At 49.6% G+C, this 12429-nt stretch overlaps 3 protein-coding genes across 3 annotated transcripts; all 3 read left to right on the top strand.

The window, feature by feature from the left end:
• Positions 1–4750: 4750 nt before the first annotated feature.
• Positions 4751–6089, top strand: LACBIDRAFT_321293 (uncharacterized protein; the record flags this gene model as incomplete). Its single annotated transcript, XM_001873634.1, has 5 exons — positions 4751–5337; positions 5388–5580; positions 5636–5785; positions 5837–5938; positions 6018–6089. 5 exons carry the CDS (start codon positions 4751–4753, stop codon positions 6087–6089), a joined length of 1104 nt encoding a protein of 367 aa, XP_001873669.1.
• Positions 6090–6540: 451 nt separating this feature from the next.
• Positions 6541–9477, top strand: LACBIDRAFT_187396 (uncharacterized protein; the record flags this gene model as incomplete). Its single annotated transcript, XM_001873635.1, has 8 exons — positions 6541–6580; positions 6643–6784; positions 6841–7008; positions 7070–8057; positions 8111–8349; positions 8404–8677; positions 8730–9083; positions 9139–9477. The coding sequence occupies 8 exons, from the start codon at positions 6541–6543 to the stop codon at positions 9232–9234; spliced, it is 2301 nt and encodes a 766-aa protein (XP_001873670.1). The 3' UTR covers positions 9235–9477.
• Positions 9478–10310: 833 nt separating this feature from the next.
• Positions 10311–10577, top strand: LACBIDRAFT_242593 (uncharacterized protein; the record flags this gene model as incomplete). Its single annotated transcript, XM_001873636.1, has 2 exons — positions 10311–10406; positions 10467–10577. Coding segments are annotated over 2 exons (207 nt in total), but the record flags the coding sequence as incomplete, so codon positions are not given.
• Between the last annotated feature and the right edge of the window lie 1852 nt (positions 10578–12429).

Genomic DNA, 12429 nt, shown 5'->3' on the forward strand with positions numbered 1-12429 from the left:
CAAGCAGACATGTTCATTATTACTTGGCTCCACGTCGTTTAGCCTTCTTCAGTGCGAATCAATGCGGCCACGCGACAGGGTGACAGGAATCTAAGAAGCTATCTCAGATTGTTTATACAAGGCAACCGATTACAACACGGAAACAATCTAAATTCGGCAAAACAAAGGCACGCGGCTGTTTCGACACAAAAGACATTCAAATGACATCCTAAACTTCCCTGCACTAGATGCAATCTTTCTTCCACTTGATCGCCATGATCGTGCGAGGGGAGCCGGTCGTTGGGCCCTGATCTCTCCCTCTTTTATTATATATATATCACCACGCTGCCTTGATGACTACTCTTTTGCCCCCCTCTCCTTCCGCCTGTCCTCTTAGTATCTTTCTGTCCCTGTCCCCACCGCTGATCGACAGCTCCTCTCCACCATGTCGCATCGGCACATTTCCCGCCAATCCGACCGCGACGTTCGTATGCAAGACCCTCCTGCTCCTGGCCATCCTCACTTGATGTCCCATCCACCCCAAGCTCAACCACATCCACCCCACCACATGAACGGCAACTCATCCATCCCACCACCTTCAGGTCCCATCTCGAATGGCTCCAACACTATCTCCCCTACGGTCGTTGCTTCCAGTGCGCCAAGTAGTGTCCACCCACCACCCTCATCATCCATTATTCACAAACTCAATATTGCAAACGAGAAGACGTGGCTTTTGATAGGTATGATAATTTCGTCATCTGGCTAGTCCCTACCTACGCATGGATGCTAATGCTATGCTGTGCTGCATTAGGTCGAGTTGCCGAGCAGATGGGGGATTTGGAGCATGCCCTCTCCGCTTACGAAAACGCTTTGCGGCACAACCCGATGTCCTTATCGGGGTTGACGCAGGTTGCAGGCATCGCTCGGATCAAGGAGAATTATCCCAAAGTAAAGTTTTTCCTCTCCTTTCGAATTTGCCGCTGCTTTGATGCCGAGCCAATTGGTGCCGCGCCTCCGCGGATAAGAACCTCCGAAATCCTTCTGTTTGATTATGTTTTTTTTTCGATCCAATCTGACGGGTGCCATAATTTTAGGCTATCGATTATTTTCAACGTGTTCTCGGTCTGCAAGAAGAGAACGGCGAGGTATGGAGCGCATTAGGCAAGTCTGTTTCCAGCGTATGCTTCTTCCTATTTTTAACATCGTCTTATCTAGGTCACTGCTACTTGATGCAGGACGACCTGCAAAAAGCTTACTCCGCCTACCAACAGGCCCTTTACCTGCTCCCAAATCCAAAGGTATGTTCTTCCACCAGTCTCTTTTTCCCCCCGCTTACCTTGTTATCATTTAGGAGGACCCAAAGCTTTGGTATGGCATTGGAATACTCTATGATCGATATGGGTCTCTCGACCACGCCGAAGAAGCTTTCTCGTCTGTTCTTCGTATGGATAAAGGTCAGCCTTTCTCCGTCGCTATCAACCTAACGCCTGTCTTGATTAATTTTAAGATCTAGATTTTGATAAAGCAAATGAAATCCTTTTCCGGCTTGGCATCATTTACAAGCAGCAAGGAAAGTATGAAGACTCCCTTGGCTGTTTCGACCGCATTCTGCGGAACCCTCCCAGCCCTCTCGCCCATGCAGACATCTGGTTCCAAATCGGCCATGTTTACGAACAACAAAAAAACGTAAGCAGTCTTAATTATCTTTATGTTTTTTATGATTTCACTTCCGGCCATTAGCATGTCAGCGCGAAAGATGCATATGAACGCGTTGTCGCTGACAACCCCGGACATGCAAAGGTCCTTCAGCAGCTCGGTTGGCTTTATCACCAAGACGGCTCGTCATTCCAGAATCAAGACTTAGCAATACAGTATCTCACCAAAAGCCTTGAAGCTGGTATGTTGTACTAGATCTCTCTTTTACCTTGTCCACATTGACTGGCCATATTTAGATCCTTCTGACGCTCAAAGTTGGTATCTGCTCGGTCGCGCATACATGGCTGGTCAGAAGTACAACAAGGCTTATGAGGCATACCAACAAGCAGTGTACCGCGATGGCCGCAATCCAACTTTCTGGTGTTCCATCGGGGTTCTCTATTTTCAAATCAACCAGTTCCGTGATGCTCTCGACGCGTATTCCCGTGCAATTCGGATCAACCCCTACATTTCTGAAGTTTGGTTTGACCTGGGCAGCTTGTATGAGAGCTGCAACAACCAAATCACGGATGCGATTGATGCATACGCTCGTGCTAGCGAACTTGATCCAAACAACCCTGCCATTTCGCAGCGCTTACAATTGCTGAAGACAGCTCAAGCCACTGGTGGACAGCTCCCTGCAGCGCCTGGGCCCCAGGATGTCCATCCAACGGCATACGCAAGTGCTGTCGTCCCGCCACCGGGACTCAATGGCCCGCCTCTTCTCCTCCAGTCTGCTAGCCACCGACCAGTGTTTAGAACAGACTCTCGTGGGCCATCTGCTGAGATGCCTCTCCCACCCCCTCAGGCCAACTCAGGAACACAATCGTCTCCACCTTTCAGGGGTGGACCACCACCTCCAGTCATCCTCGATGATAGCCGCCACATCCCATCACATACCCCTCTTGCTCCCATGGAAGTTGACAGGCCGCCTCCCCACGGTCGTGACTACGCTCACCCATCTCATCGTGAACGTGACGTGCCTTCGAGGGGACCTGTCGGTCATCACAACCTACTTCTGCAACACCCTCCCCCCCAGCAACACCCCACTTCAGACGACCCGCGAAACGGGGGACATCAACACTACTTCAGACGGCCTCGATCTCGATCTCCGACGCCCCCGTCTCATAACAACCACTCACGTTCCCCACTCGCATTTCAAAATTATCCGCCACCAGGTCGGCAAGCGATTGGACCTGCTCAGCCTAGTGCCACACCGCCACAACACTCTCCTAGGCCTCATCCGTCTGTAGACCACACCCGCCCCGCGGAACCAGACGGCAATTGGGATCGGCGGGCCCCCCTTGATCAACGCGATTGGGATCGCGCTGAACGCGAGCGTCGTCCAAGACACAATGGAGAGTATCCTCCTCCCACCTCCACGCACCAGCCGTTCTACACCCCTCGTTCCCCAGGTGGACATCTTCCACACAGCCCTTCCGAGCGCTCACCACGACCGCAAGTACCACGCTACTGGGACTCAAAGAACGCAGGAGGGCCTCCTCATTCTCACACACATCGCCCATCGCCTCCCCCACCTCTTCACCATGAGGGACCAAGCCGTCGATACGATCCACGACATGATGCTCGAGATGCTCGGGAGTATGGCAGTGATAATCGTGGCTATCCAGGATCTCCTGAGGGGATTCGTAATTCGATGAGAAACCCTCCACCACCACATCTCGCTATGGGTAGCAATCGCCGTTCTGAGAGCCCGCGCCCCTCTTCACACTTACCAGACTTGAAAGACCGTCGACGACGCTCGACGAAGGAGAAGGACCTTGAAATGCAGCCCCAAAACCAAGGTTTGCCTCACATGCAATTGCCCCCGCCTCATACATCGGTTATACAAGACCCTTCGAAGAAGGAACGCCGGAAAAGGGGTCTTCACAAGCGTACAAAGGAGGAGCAAGGAGAGTCAGAAACTCCCAAGACGTTTGGTAAGTAAACATTTTCCTGAGCATCATTTGTATCTGACTATTTCAAGGTCCTACCTCACCAGAGCCCGCCAGTTCTAATGGATCTGGTTCGTCGCGCTCGGTTCAGCCCTCTCCAACTGCAGCAGCAGCGCGTCCCCCGTCCCGTGTTGTAGACGAGGACTACGATGAGGGCGTTGCTGACGCACTTATGGGCTTGGCATCTTATCGTGCTCCTGAATTGGCAGCACCATCCGATGGCCCTACTCACTCGCCAACAATTTCATCCGGCAGCCGGCATAGCGATCCATCTCCTCAGCCACTCCAGTCCCATAGGAACTCAGTATCTTCAACGCGCAGCCACGCTTCTCCAACTTTGCAAGCAACTCAGCTCAAGAGAGCTCGCAGCCCGGGTTCAGAAGAATCTGACAATAAGCGGTCAAGGATAGAGAACAGAGTGGACGTGAAGCATAGAGTATCATCAACATCAATTGAGGGTCGCACACCAGTACCTTCGACACGCCCGTCCCCCGATCCGTTCCGCACTCAACCACACTCGCCCGAGGCACGCCAACCTCATGATTACCCTCCAAGTCCCCCCCTTCCCGCTGTTGTTCTTCCGCCTCATCCCCGTCCCATCGGTGCAGGGCTTTCACAGACGCACGGCAGCGGATCGACCTCATTGGCACTTCCGCCCATAGCCACCCTCTCTCCGGCCTCCACTGCTCCCTCCCCAAGTGCCCATGGCGATCATGAACGAATGCAAGTTGATGGGAACCGTTCGGCTTCGCCTCCTTCTCGTGTTAAGCTTCCTGATATGACACCTTCATTGAGGTCCCCCCCTGCGAAGCATACTCCTTCACCATCCTCCGATAAAAAAGAGGCAGCCTAGTTTATGAAGTTTTGTCACTGATATTTGATTTTTGAGTCTTCCATGTATATCTATCCACTTTCATCTTGCACAAGTAGACCATGGTCCGTTATTGATTATTAGCCCTTTGAAGCAATATGCGTCTGCATAAGAATTGAGAGAATAATTATCCTAGACTTTGTGTTTGGCTCGAATTTGCTGTCACCTTATGTGACTTTGGCCTACTTCAACTTTCAAATCGTTATATATCCGACAACGACCTTTTCGTACCCCTTCCTGCTTCAATGACATGAATTTGGAACTGCTTCCAACACTTCCAGCATGTTCACTGCCTAACGAGCGATCTCCACCTTTTGTCGTTGCGGATCTGGAACCTGTACCAATTCGTCGGTCTTCAAGCATTTACGATGCAGAATCTAGCTCCACCGGAGATGCAGACGGCGAAACGACGATTTTTCAAGATAAAACTATGGTCGAGGGAAACGACGGGGAAGCAGAGGAATCACTTGCAAAGATAGGCGTCGATACAATTCACTCAAGTTTTCAGCTGTCGGGAGTTCACACCGAGGAAAAAGCATCAGTCTCCGGCCCTAATCCCCTTCAAAACTACTTGGCGGAAAAGGACGTCGCCGAAGCAAACCACGACATCACGATAGTTGGGGAAGCAGGTGATATTGTGGACGCTAGCGGGAAACTGTTGTACCCTGATGCGAGCACGAGGCCTGTTGGTTCTCGACGTGCTTCCCATCTTCGTCTAGATCTCAAGCCCCCATCTCCTCATCCATGGGACCTGGTCGACCCTCCTAATGACCACAGAAAACCGGGCTACTATTCACCATCTGCGTCGCATAATTTCCATGCCATGCAAAGCACTACGTGCGTCGTCTTCATAATTTTCAGCCTTCGAGATTGATCTTTGTGAATAGGAATGCACGTCCACTTATACCCAAATCATCCTACTACTTTGGACCACCACCTCCAGATTCAGCTTACGGTACCGCGCCTATTGGACAAATTGGTGTTCACCACCCTCGCGAGATCATTAGGGTCGAGAGAGACTACACTGGCGGAGAACTTATCCAATTCGCTCCTATATACCCCCTTGAGTTGGAAAACCGAGTATGTTCCCTTTATCAGATTGGCTTCTATATATGTGCTAACATTGCTTGTTTAGGTCACCCCCACGCAATTCCTCGAGTCTATTAACTCTATCAATGAACTCCTTATCTCAGCTCACAGCCTCCGACATTCCTTCCTGGACAACGTCTTAACGGTATTCAGTTTGCAACTTTCAAAGCTATTTGTCACAACACATTACGAAAAGGTGAGTTTCCTTCTGGATGCGTCCTTGAGGCCAGTGACAGAGGGATGATAGGAAATGAAGCGAGTACATGATCTCATCGACGATCTGAACGCTGCGTTGTTTAACCCTGTCGGGCTTAATATCCTTTGGCCCGAAAACGTGGCCTTTCTATTCGTATGTTCAATCTGATCCCCTCTCCTTGCTGAAAACAGCTGACCAGCGCATGCACCTTTCATCTTCACTGCCGTTCTAGCTTGAGATCGAGTACTATGTCAGTGCCCTTCACGATGAAACCAATCTGAAAACTAACATCTCGTTCCAGTGATTCACTGCGATCTCATACCTTCCACACTTTCGCGTTTTTTCCCCACCATCTCGGGATAACCTTTGTCGACCCTACTATCTTTCATCCATTTCCATCGATCTGACATCGTGTATGACGGCCCGCATTTCAGCAGGGACATACATTAGCCTTTGTTCACAAGTAATACCTAGTAGTCCACGTTGTTAATAAGAAACAAGGTGCTCAACTTCACACTTTTTTTGGGGGTAATCAGCAGGCTGAACCATTTATGAAAAGTGCATAGGTGCTTCCACCTTTTATTCCAAGATAATATCTGTAGATCTGATTCAGATCCATGAGTACGAGATTGATTGGCGCGTGAGCACGTGCTTCTAGGGGGATTCGCAATCGCAATAAAACATGGGACGTTTTTTCAAAGATAAATTCAACTCTTTCCTTCCCTCTCCCACTCTTCGCTTGTTGTTTTGCAGATATGGTTGCCTCCAGCGTGCTTGGCTTTCCCCGCATCGGTAGTTTTCTTTTTGACCATTGCGCCTTGGGCTGTCTCGACTCATCCTCCCATCACGATTGTCAGGTGCAAACCGTGAAGTGAAGAAAGCTGTTGAAGCCTACTGGGCAGGCAAAATTTCTGCAGATGCTCTCACCAAGGCTGCTGCTGAAGTGAAGAAAACCAGCTGGATCAACGTCAAGGCTAAGGGCGTCGACTTCGTCCCCAGGTCTGATCAGATCTCCATCGATTAAAAATAACTTCACTGATGATATATCGCGTTAGTGGTGAATTCTCCTTGTACGACCATGTCTTGGATCACTCTGCTGCGTTCAATGTGATCCCCACGCGATATGTCGGACTTGGACTTTCACCCCTAGACGTTTACTTTGCCATGGGTCGTGGGCGCCAGTCAGAGGGCGTCGATGTCCCTGCTTCTGAAATGAAAAAATGGTTAGTAACTCAGTCACTGTCCGAGTTGGGGCGATGTTGATTTCTTACGTTGTCATTGAAGGTTTGACTCCAACTATCACTTTGTCGTCCCCGAGTTCTCCGACGAAACGGACTTCAAGTTGAACTTTAACAAGGCCGTCGAGGAATTCAAGGAGGCCCAGGCCGCAGGCGTCACCACGCGCCCCGTAGTTCTCGGGCCCATCTCATTCCTTGTCCTTGGAAAGCCTTCGAAGGAGGCTAAACCTGGCTTCCAGCCCATCAGCCTGCTTCCCAAGCTACTTCCCGTTTATAAAACTCTTTTGGCTGACCTCAAAGTTGCTGGTGCTGAATGGGTTCAGATTGACGAGCCTGTCCTTGTCCTTGACACTGCTGCTAGCCTTGGGAAGCAATTCTCCTCCGCATACGCCGAGCTTGCACCCGTATCCCCAAAGATCCTTCTCACGACCTATTTCTCTCGCCTCGATTCTAACCTTACTTACGTGGCCAAGCTCCCCGTCGCTGGACTTCACATTGACCTTGATCGTGCCCCAGGCCAACTTGATGAAGTCATCGCGGCCGTGAAGCCCACCAGTATCGTTCTCTCACTGGGTCTTGTTTCGGGTCGCAACATCTGGAAGACCGATTTTGCTGCCGCTATCAAGTCGGGGCAGAAGGCAATTGACGCCCTTGGACAGGATCGCGTTGTTGTCGCCACCTCTTCTTCCCTTCTTCACACTCCTGTCACTCTCGCTTCAGAGACCAAGCTGACCCCCGAACAGAAAGATTGGTTCTCCTTTGCTCTCGAGAAGGCAGGCGAAGTTGCCACAATAGCAGCTGTTCTTTCTGGCTCCCAAGATGCCAAGGTTGCTGCCGCTCTCGAAGAGAACACTGCGTCAATTGCCAAGCGCCGAGCTTTCGAGGCCAACTCTGACGACGCTGTGCGCAAGCGCGTTGCTGCCGTCACCCCAGAGCAACTCGAGCGCCAGAGTCCGTTCGCCGTTCGTAAAGAAATCCAGGCCAAGCATCTCAACCTCCCCAAATTTCCCACTACTACCATTGGCTCCTTCCCTGTATGTCGCATCCCTTTCTTCAAAATGTTCGCTGCTAATCATTCTATATATAGCAAACCAAGGAGATTCGTCAAGCCCGTGCTAAGCTTGGCAAGGGCGAAATCACAGAGGAAGAGTACGAAGAATTTATCAAGAAGGAGGTTGAAACTGTCGTTCGTTTCCAAGAAAGGATCGGCCTTGATCTTTTGGTTCACGGAGAACCAGAGAGGAATGACATGGTTCAGTACTTTGGTGAACAACTGCATGGCTTTGTTTTCACCCAAAACGCGTGGGTTCAGAGCTATGGCTCCCGGTGAGTTGAACGGATTCTCGTCTTTGTAATTAATATATTGACGTATATTTCTAGTTATGTACGCCCTCCCATTATCGTTTCCGATGTGTCGCGCTCTGGCCCCATGACGGTTAAATGGAGTAGCTATGCGCAAAGTCTTACGAAATTGCCTATGAAGGGCATGCTTACTGGACCCGTCACCATTCTCAACTGGTCCTTCCCTCGGGCTGACGTTTCTCGTGAACTGCAGTCCAAGCAGCTAGCACTTGCTCTCCGTGATGAAGTCATTGACCTCGAGAAGGCTGGAATCAGTGCTATCCAGGTCGACGAACCTGCCATCCGTGAAGGGGTTCGTGCTGATTAACAAATTTATCTTGTCTCTTTGCTCACATGTAACGCAGTTGCCTCTCCGTCGCTCTGACTGGGATGCTTATCTCAAGTGGGCTGTTGACTCGTTCAAACTTTCGACAGCTGGCGTCACCGATCAGCTCCAGACTCATTCCCACTTCTGCTACTCCGACTTTGATGATATTTTCCCATCCATCCAGCGTCTCGACGCTGATGTTATATCGATCGAAGCGTCGAAGAGTGACATGAAGCTCCTCAACACGTTCAAACAGTACGGTTACTCTAACCAAATCGGCCCTGGTGTCTATGACATCCACTCTCCTCGTGTTCCTGGAAGCCAGGAAATCAAGGACCGACTGAAATCCATGCTTGATATCCTCCCTGACTCACTCCTGTTTGTCAACCCTGTTCGTAGCCTTCTTTTTAACTTTCTCTTGCATTTCTTATATAAAAACTTTGCAGGATTGCGGGCTTAAGACCCGCGGGTGGAAGGAGACTGAAGCGTCTCTTGTTAACCTCGTTGAGGGAGCCAAGTGGGCACGCGAGAACTACGCCTAAGTGTGTTTTGGCATTCCGCTTCAACAGCGTTCGCGATCTAGGTTCAACAACCGACAAGGTCTTGGAATGATGGAGTTGTTTGTGGCTTTATAGAACCTCATACCAGCTGGTTAGGCTGAGGGGGGGTTGAACGCAAACAGGAACTATTTTGAATAGCCAAGTACTGGATGAGGAGGCGCGACATCGTTACTTATTGTACCAGATTTCAACAATCTTCACGGAATCAAATGTTGTGATCAAAGGAGGATAGATTGTTTGTGACCCTATTGAACCTTGTCTTAGACGGTATCACCGACGATAAAGGACGTTCGTTTGAAACGCTACGGTCACCGTCGGGGAAGGGTGTGAGAATATTTCGAGTCAGATGTTGCCGGGTAGACAGCCGAAAGTATACACGTCACCGACAACAACGTGACATTGTGGTCACGACCCTTGCTTGGTAAGAGTGATATCAGCCACTATCTGAGAGTATCTCTTGTTAGCCCACACTCAACTTTCAATAGCCATTGCCTGTCATTGCTCCTGGTCTCCACAAATCGTCTCCAAATAACTGTCCAGGTCCTCTTCAATTATCAGAATGGATGCTTTTCCAGACGTAACCCCCATCTGGGATTTTTCTAACCCATCCTACGCCCAACTACCCGACGACGACTTTATGGCCATGCTTCAAAAGCAGTTTCCACAAGCCACAGAACCCTTGACTTTTGGCGGTTTATCTGATGCTGTCAACCCACAGAGCATCCAGAGGCATTCTCTGCCCAGTATCACTCCGCCCTCAGAGGATAGCAGCCCAAGCCCCCCAAACTCTCACCACGACTCTCCTGACCACGATGATGATAATTCCGCCCCAAAGCGCAAAGCCAGTATTGATGATCTTCAGGAAGGTCCAAGCCAAAAGTCCCAGCATACTTGTATGTGGATCTTCTCCAGCTTTCGTCTTCTTAATCTCATAACTTTATAGTGAACAATGACAGAAAGGCGGGCACAACTGGAACTAGACGCAAGTCTACCGGTAATGCAGCCACTGTGAGTAAAAATCATTTTTCTTTTTCTTTCTGAAAGTTTTGACGCCTGTAAAGCCAAAGGATGAGGGTCGCCTCATGAAGCGTAAGGAACAGAACCGTGCGGCTCAGCGTGCTTTCAGAGAGCGGAAGGAGAAGCACGTAAAGGATGTACGCATATCTCCAATATTTTCTATCATTATTTTCTCCTATTAACCCCCTTTTGCATAGCTGGAAGATAAAGTGGCAGCCCTTGAAACAAAAAATGAGGAAGCAGTGCACGAAAATGAGAATCTTCGAGATTTACTGACTCAACTTCAAAACGAAAATTTGGTTCTCAAGCAAACTTCCTTCACCTTTTCCGTACCCAAGAATGCAGCGAGTAGTGTGGATCCTGCCAGGGGAACCTACTCCACTGATTTTGGCTCGACGCGTTCCCCAATTGCGTCCACATCAATTGCATCTCCTCCAAAATCGACAAATCCACTGGATTGGAGTTCACTGACGGCCTTTGACCCTTCCATGCTCAACCTTCTTGACGATGGCCTTCCACAACCAACGGCCACAGAAGGCGCCATGCACATGGATTTCGGTTTCGGTAGCAACAACACAGGCCTTGCATCCAACTCGCCATACACAACAATCGCTAGCAACCCATCCTTTATGACTTTCGCTTCGGCGTTTGATACTACAATGTCACCGCCGTCCGTAGATGCAAACCCAACCGCCTCCACCAGCAATTCGGGTAATAACACCTACAACTTTGATATGAATAATTTGTCGACATGGGGAACTTCTCCACAACCTAATAATAATCAAGAATTCGACGATCTGTTGTCAGGATATTTGGGAAACACGAACAACGTTGACTTCTCCTTTATGAACACACCGTCACTGAGCCCCATCTCACACCACTTAAACAAGCCCTCCCCCGCAGCCTCTTCATCGTCATCGTCACCATCTTTCAGCGGTTCCGACCCTCTCTTTAGCTCGCCAAGAGAGAGTTTGACGTCGGATTCGGACACAGGACACGATGAAAGCGAGTGCCCCAAGACAAGATCGGATCTGTTGAGGAAGATTGTTGAGACGGGACCTTCACCATTTGGTCCCCCTATGCCTCTTCGTAAGAGGACAGACAGCGTTTCGGGTTCCATGATCACATGTGCAGGGTCAAGTTTCCCAAAGACAGTCAAGAGCGACCAAAACATCGAGGTTTTAAGCGCATGGCGAAGTATCACTTCAAATCCCAATTTCAAGGTCTGTCTATCTTTCCGCCGTGCAAGGTCAATGTTCATATTTGGATGTGTAGGACACGGATATCAATACATTGTGTCAAGAATTCACTTCCAAGGCACGATGTGACGGGACAAAGGTTGTATTGGAGCCACAGGGCGTGCATTCAATACTCGAGTCTCTGTCCAAGAAGTAGTAAAGCGAGTCGCAGCCAGACGCTGCTGCCCGTTCACACACACTATCCCGAGATCAAGCTTGTTCATAGCTGTTGGGCAGGCTGGTTCTCCGATATTGTCAAACCATGAGATTAGACTTCAACGTCTATGCTCTGGTTTTATCGGATTTTCTCTCCGGCGGTTCTATCAAAGTACTTCGCATCGGCGTCCTCTGTTTTTTTCGCATGGTTTTTTTCGCTTATCTACCCGCCCCCCCTAACTAAGTGATGTCTATAAATACCTGTATCTATTCAGGTCAGGATTGGGACCGGCAGTCAATTTCATAATACTCAAAAGTTATGCATGTATTACGTATCGCACAGTATGGGGAAAAGAGAAATGACATTTCGTTTACGTCGACAGATGAAAGGTACAGATATACAATCAAAAAGTACATGTAACGGAAGTATTATTGCAAAAAAAAAAAGAGCGATGCGACGACCCGAAATCCCCAACATCAATCAATCATCGTCACTAGCTGTTAGGTACTCTTCGTCACTGATAACTTGTTTCCGACCAGCACTTCGACTGCGTGCTGGAATAGGACGCTCGTCTTCCTCCATCGGTGTCAGGGCGGACTCGTATGACCCAGTAGAACCCGCTGCAGGTGGAGGCGCACCAGGCATATCGGTTCCTGCTATCAGCCGATCGAACGTCCGATCAAACACCTTCTGCATCTCATTGGCATCGACATACACCCATGACCCTTCTTGGTTGTAGGTCCGAGCGTTGTTGAACATCAAGTT

Source organism: Laccaria bicolor, genomic scaffold (genome assembly GCF_000143565.1).
Source record: "Laccaria bicolor S238N-H82 LACBIscaffold_1 genomic scaffold, whole genome shotgun sequence".
In the NCBI taxonomy this organism is placed as follows: domain Eukaryota; kingdom Fungi; phylum Basidiomycota; class Agaricomycetes; order Agaricales; family Hydnangiaceae; genus Laccaria; species Laccaria bicolor.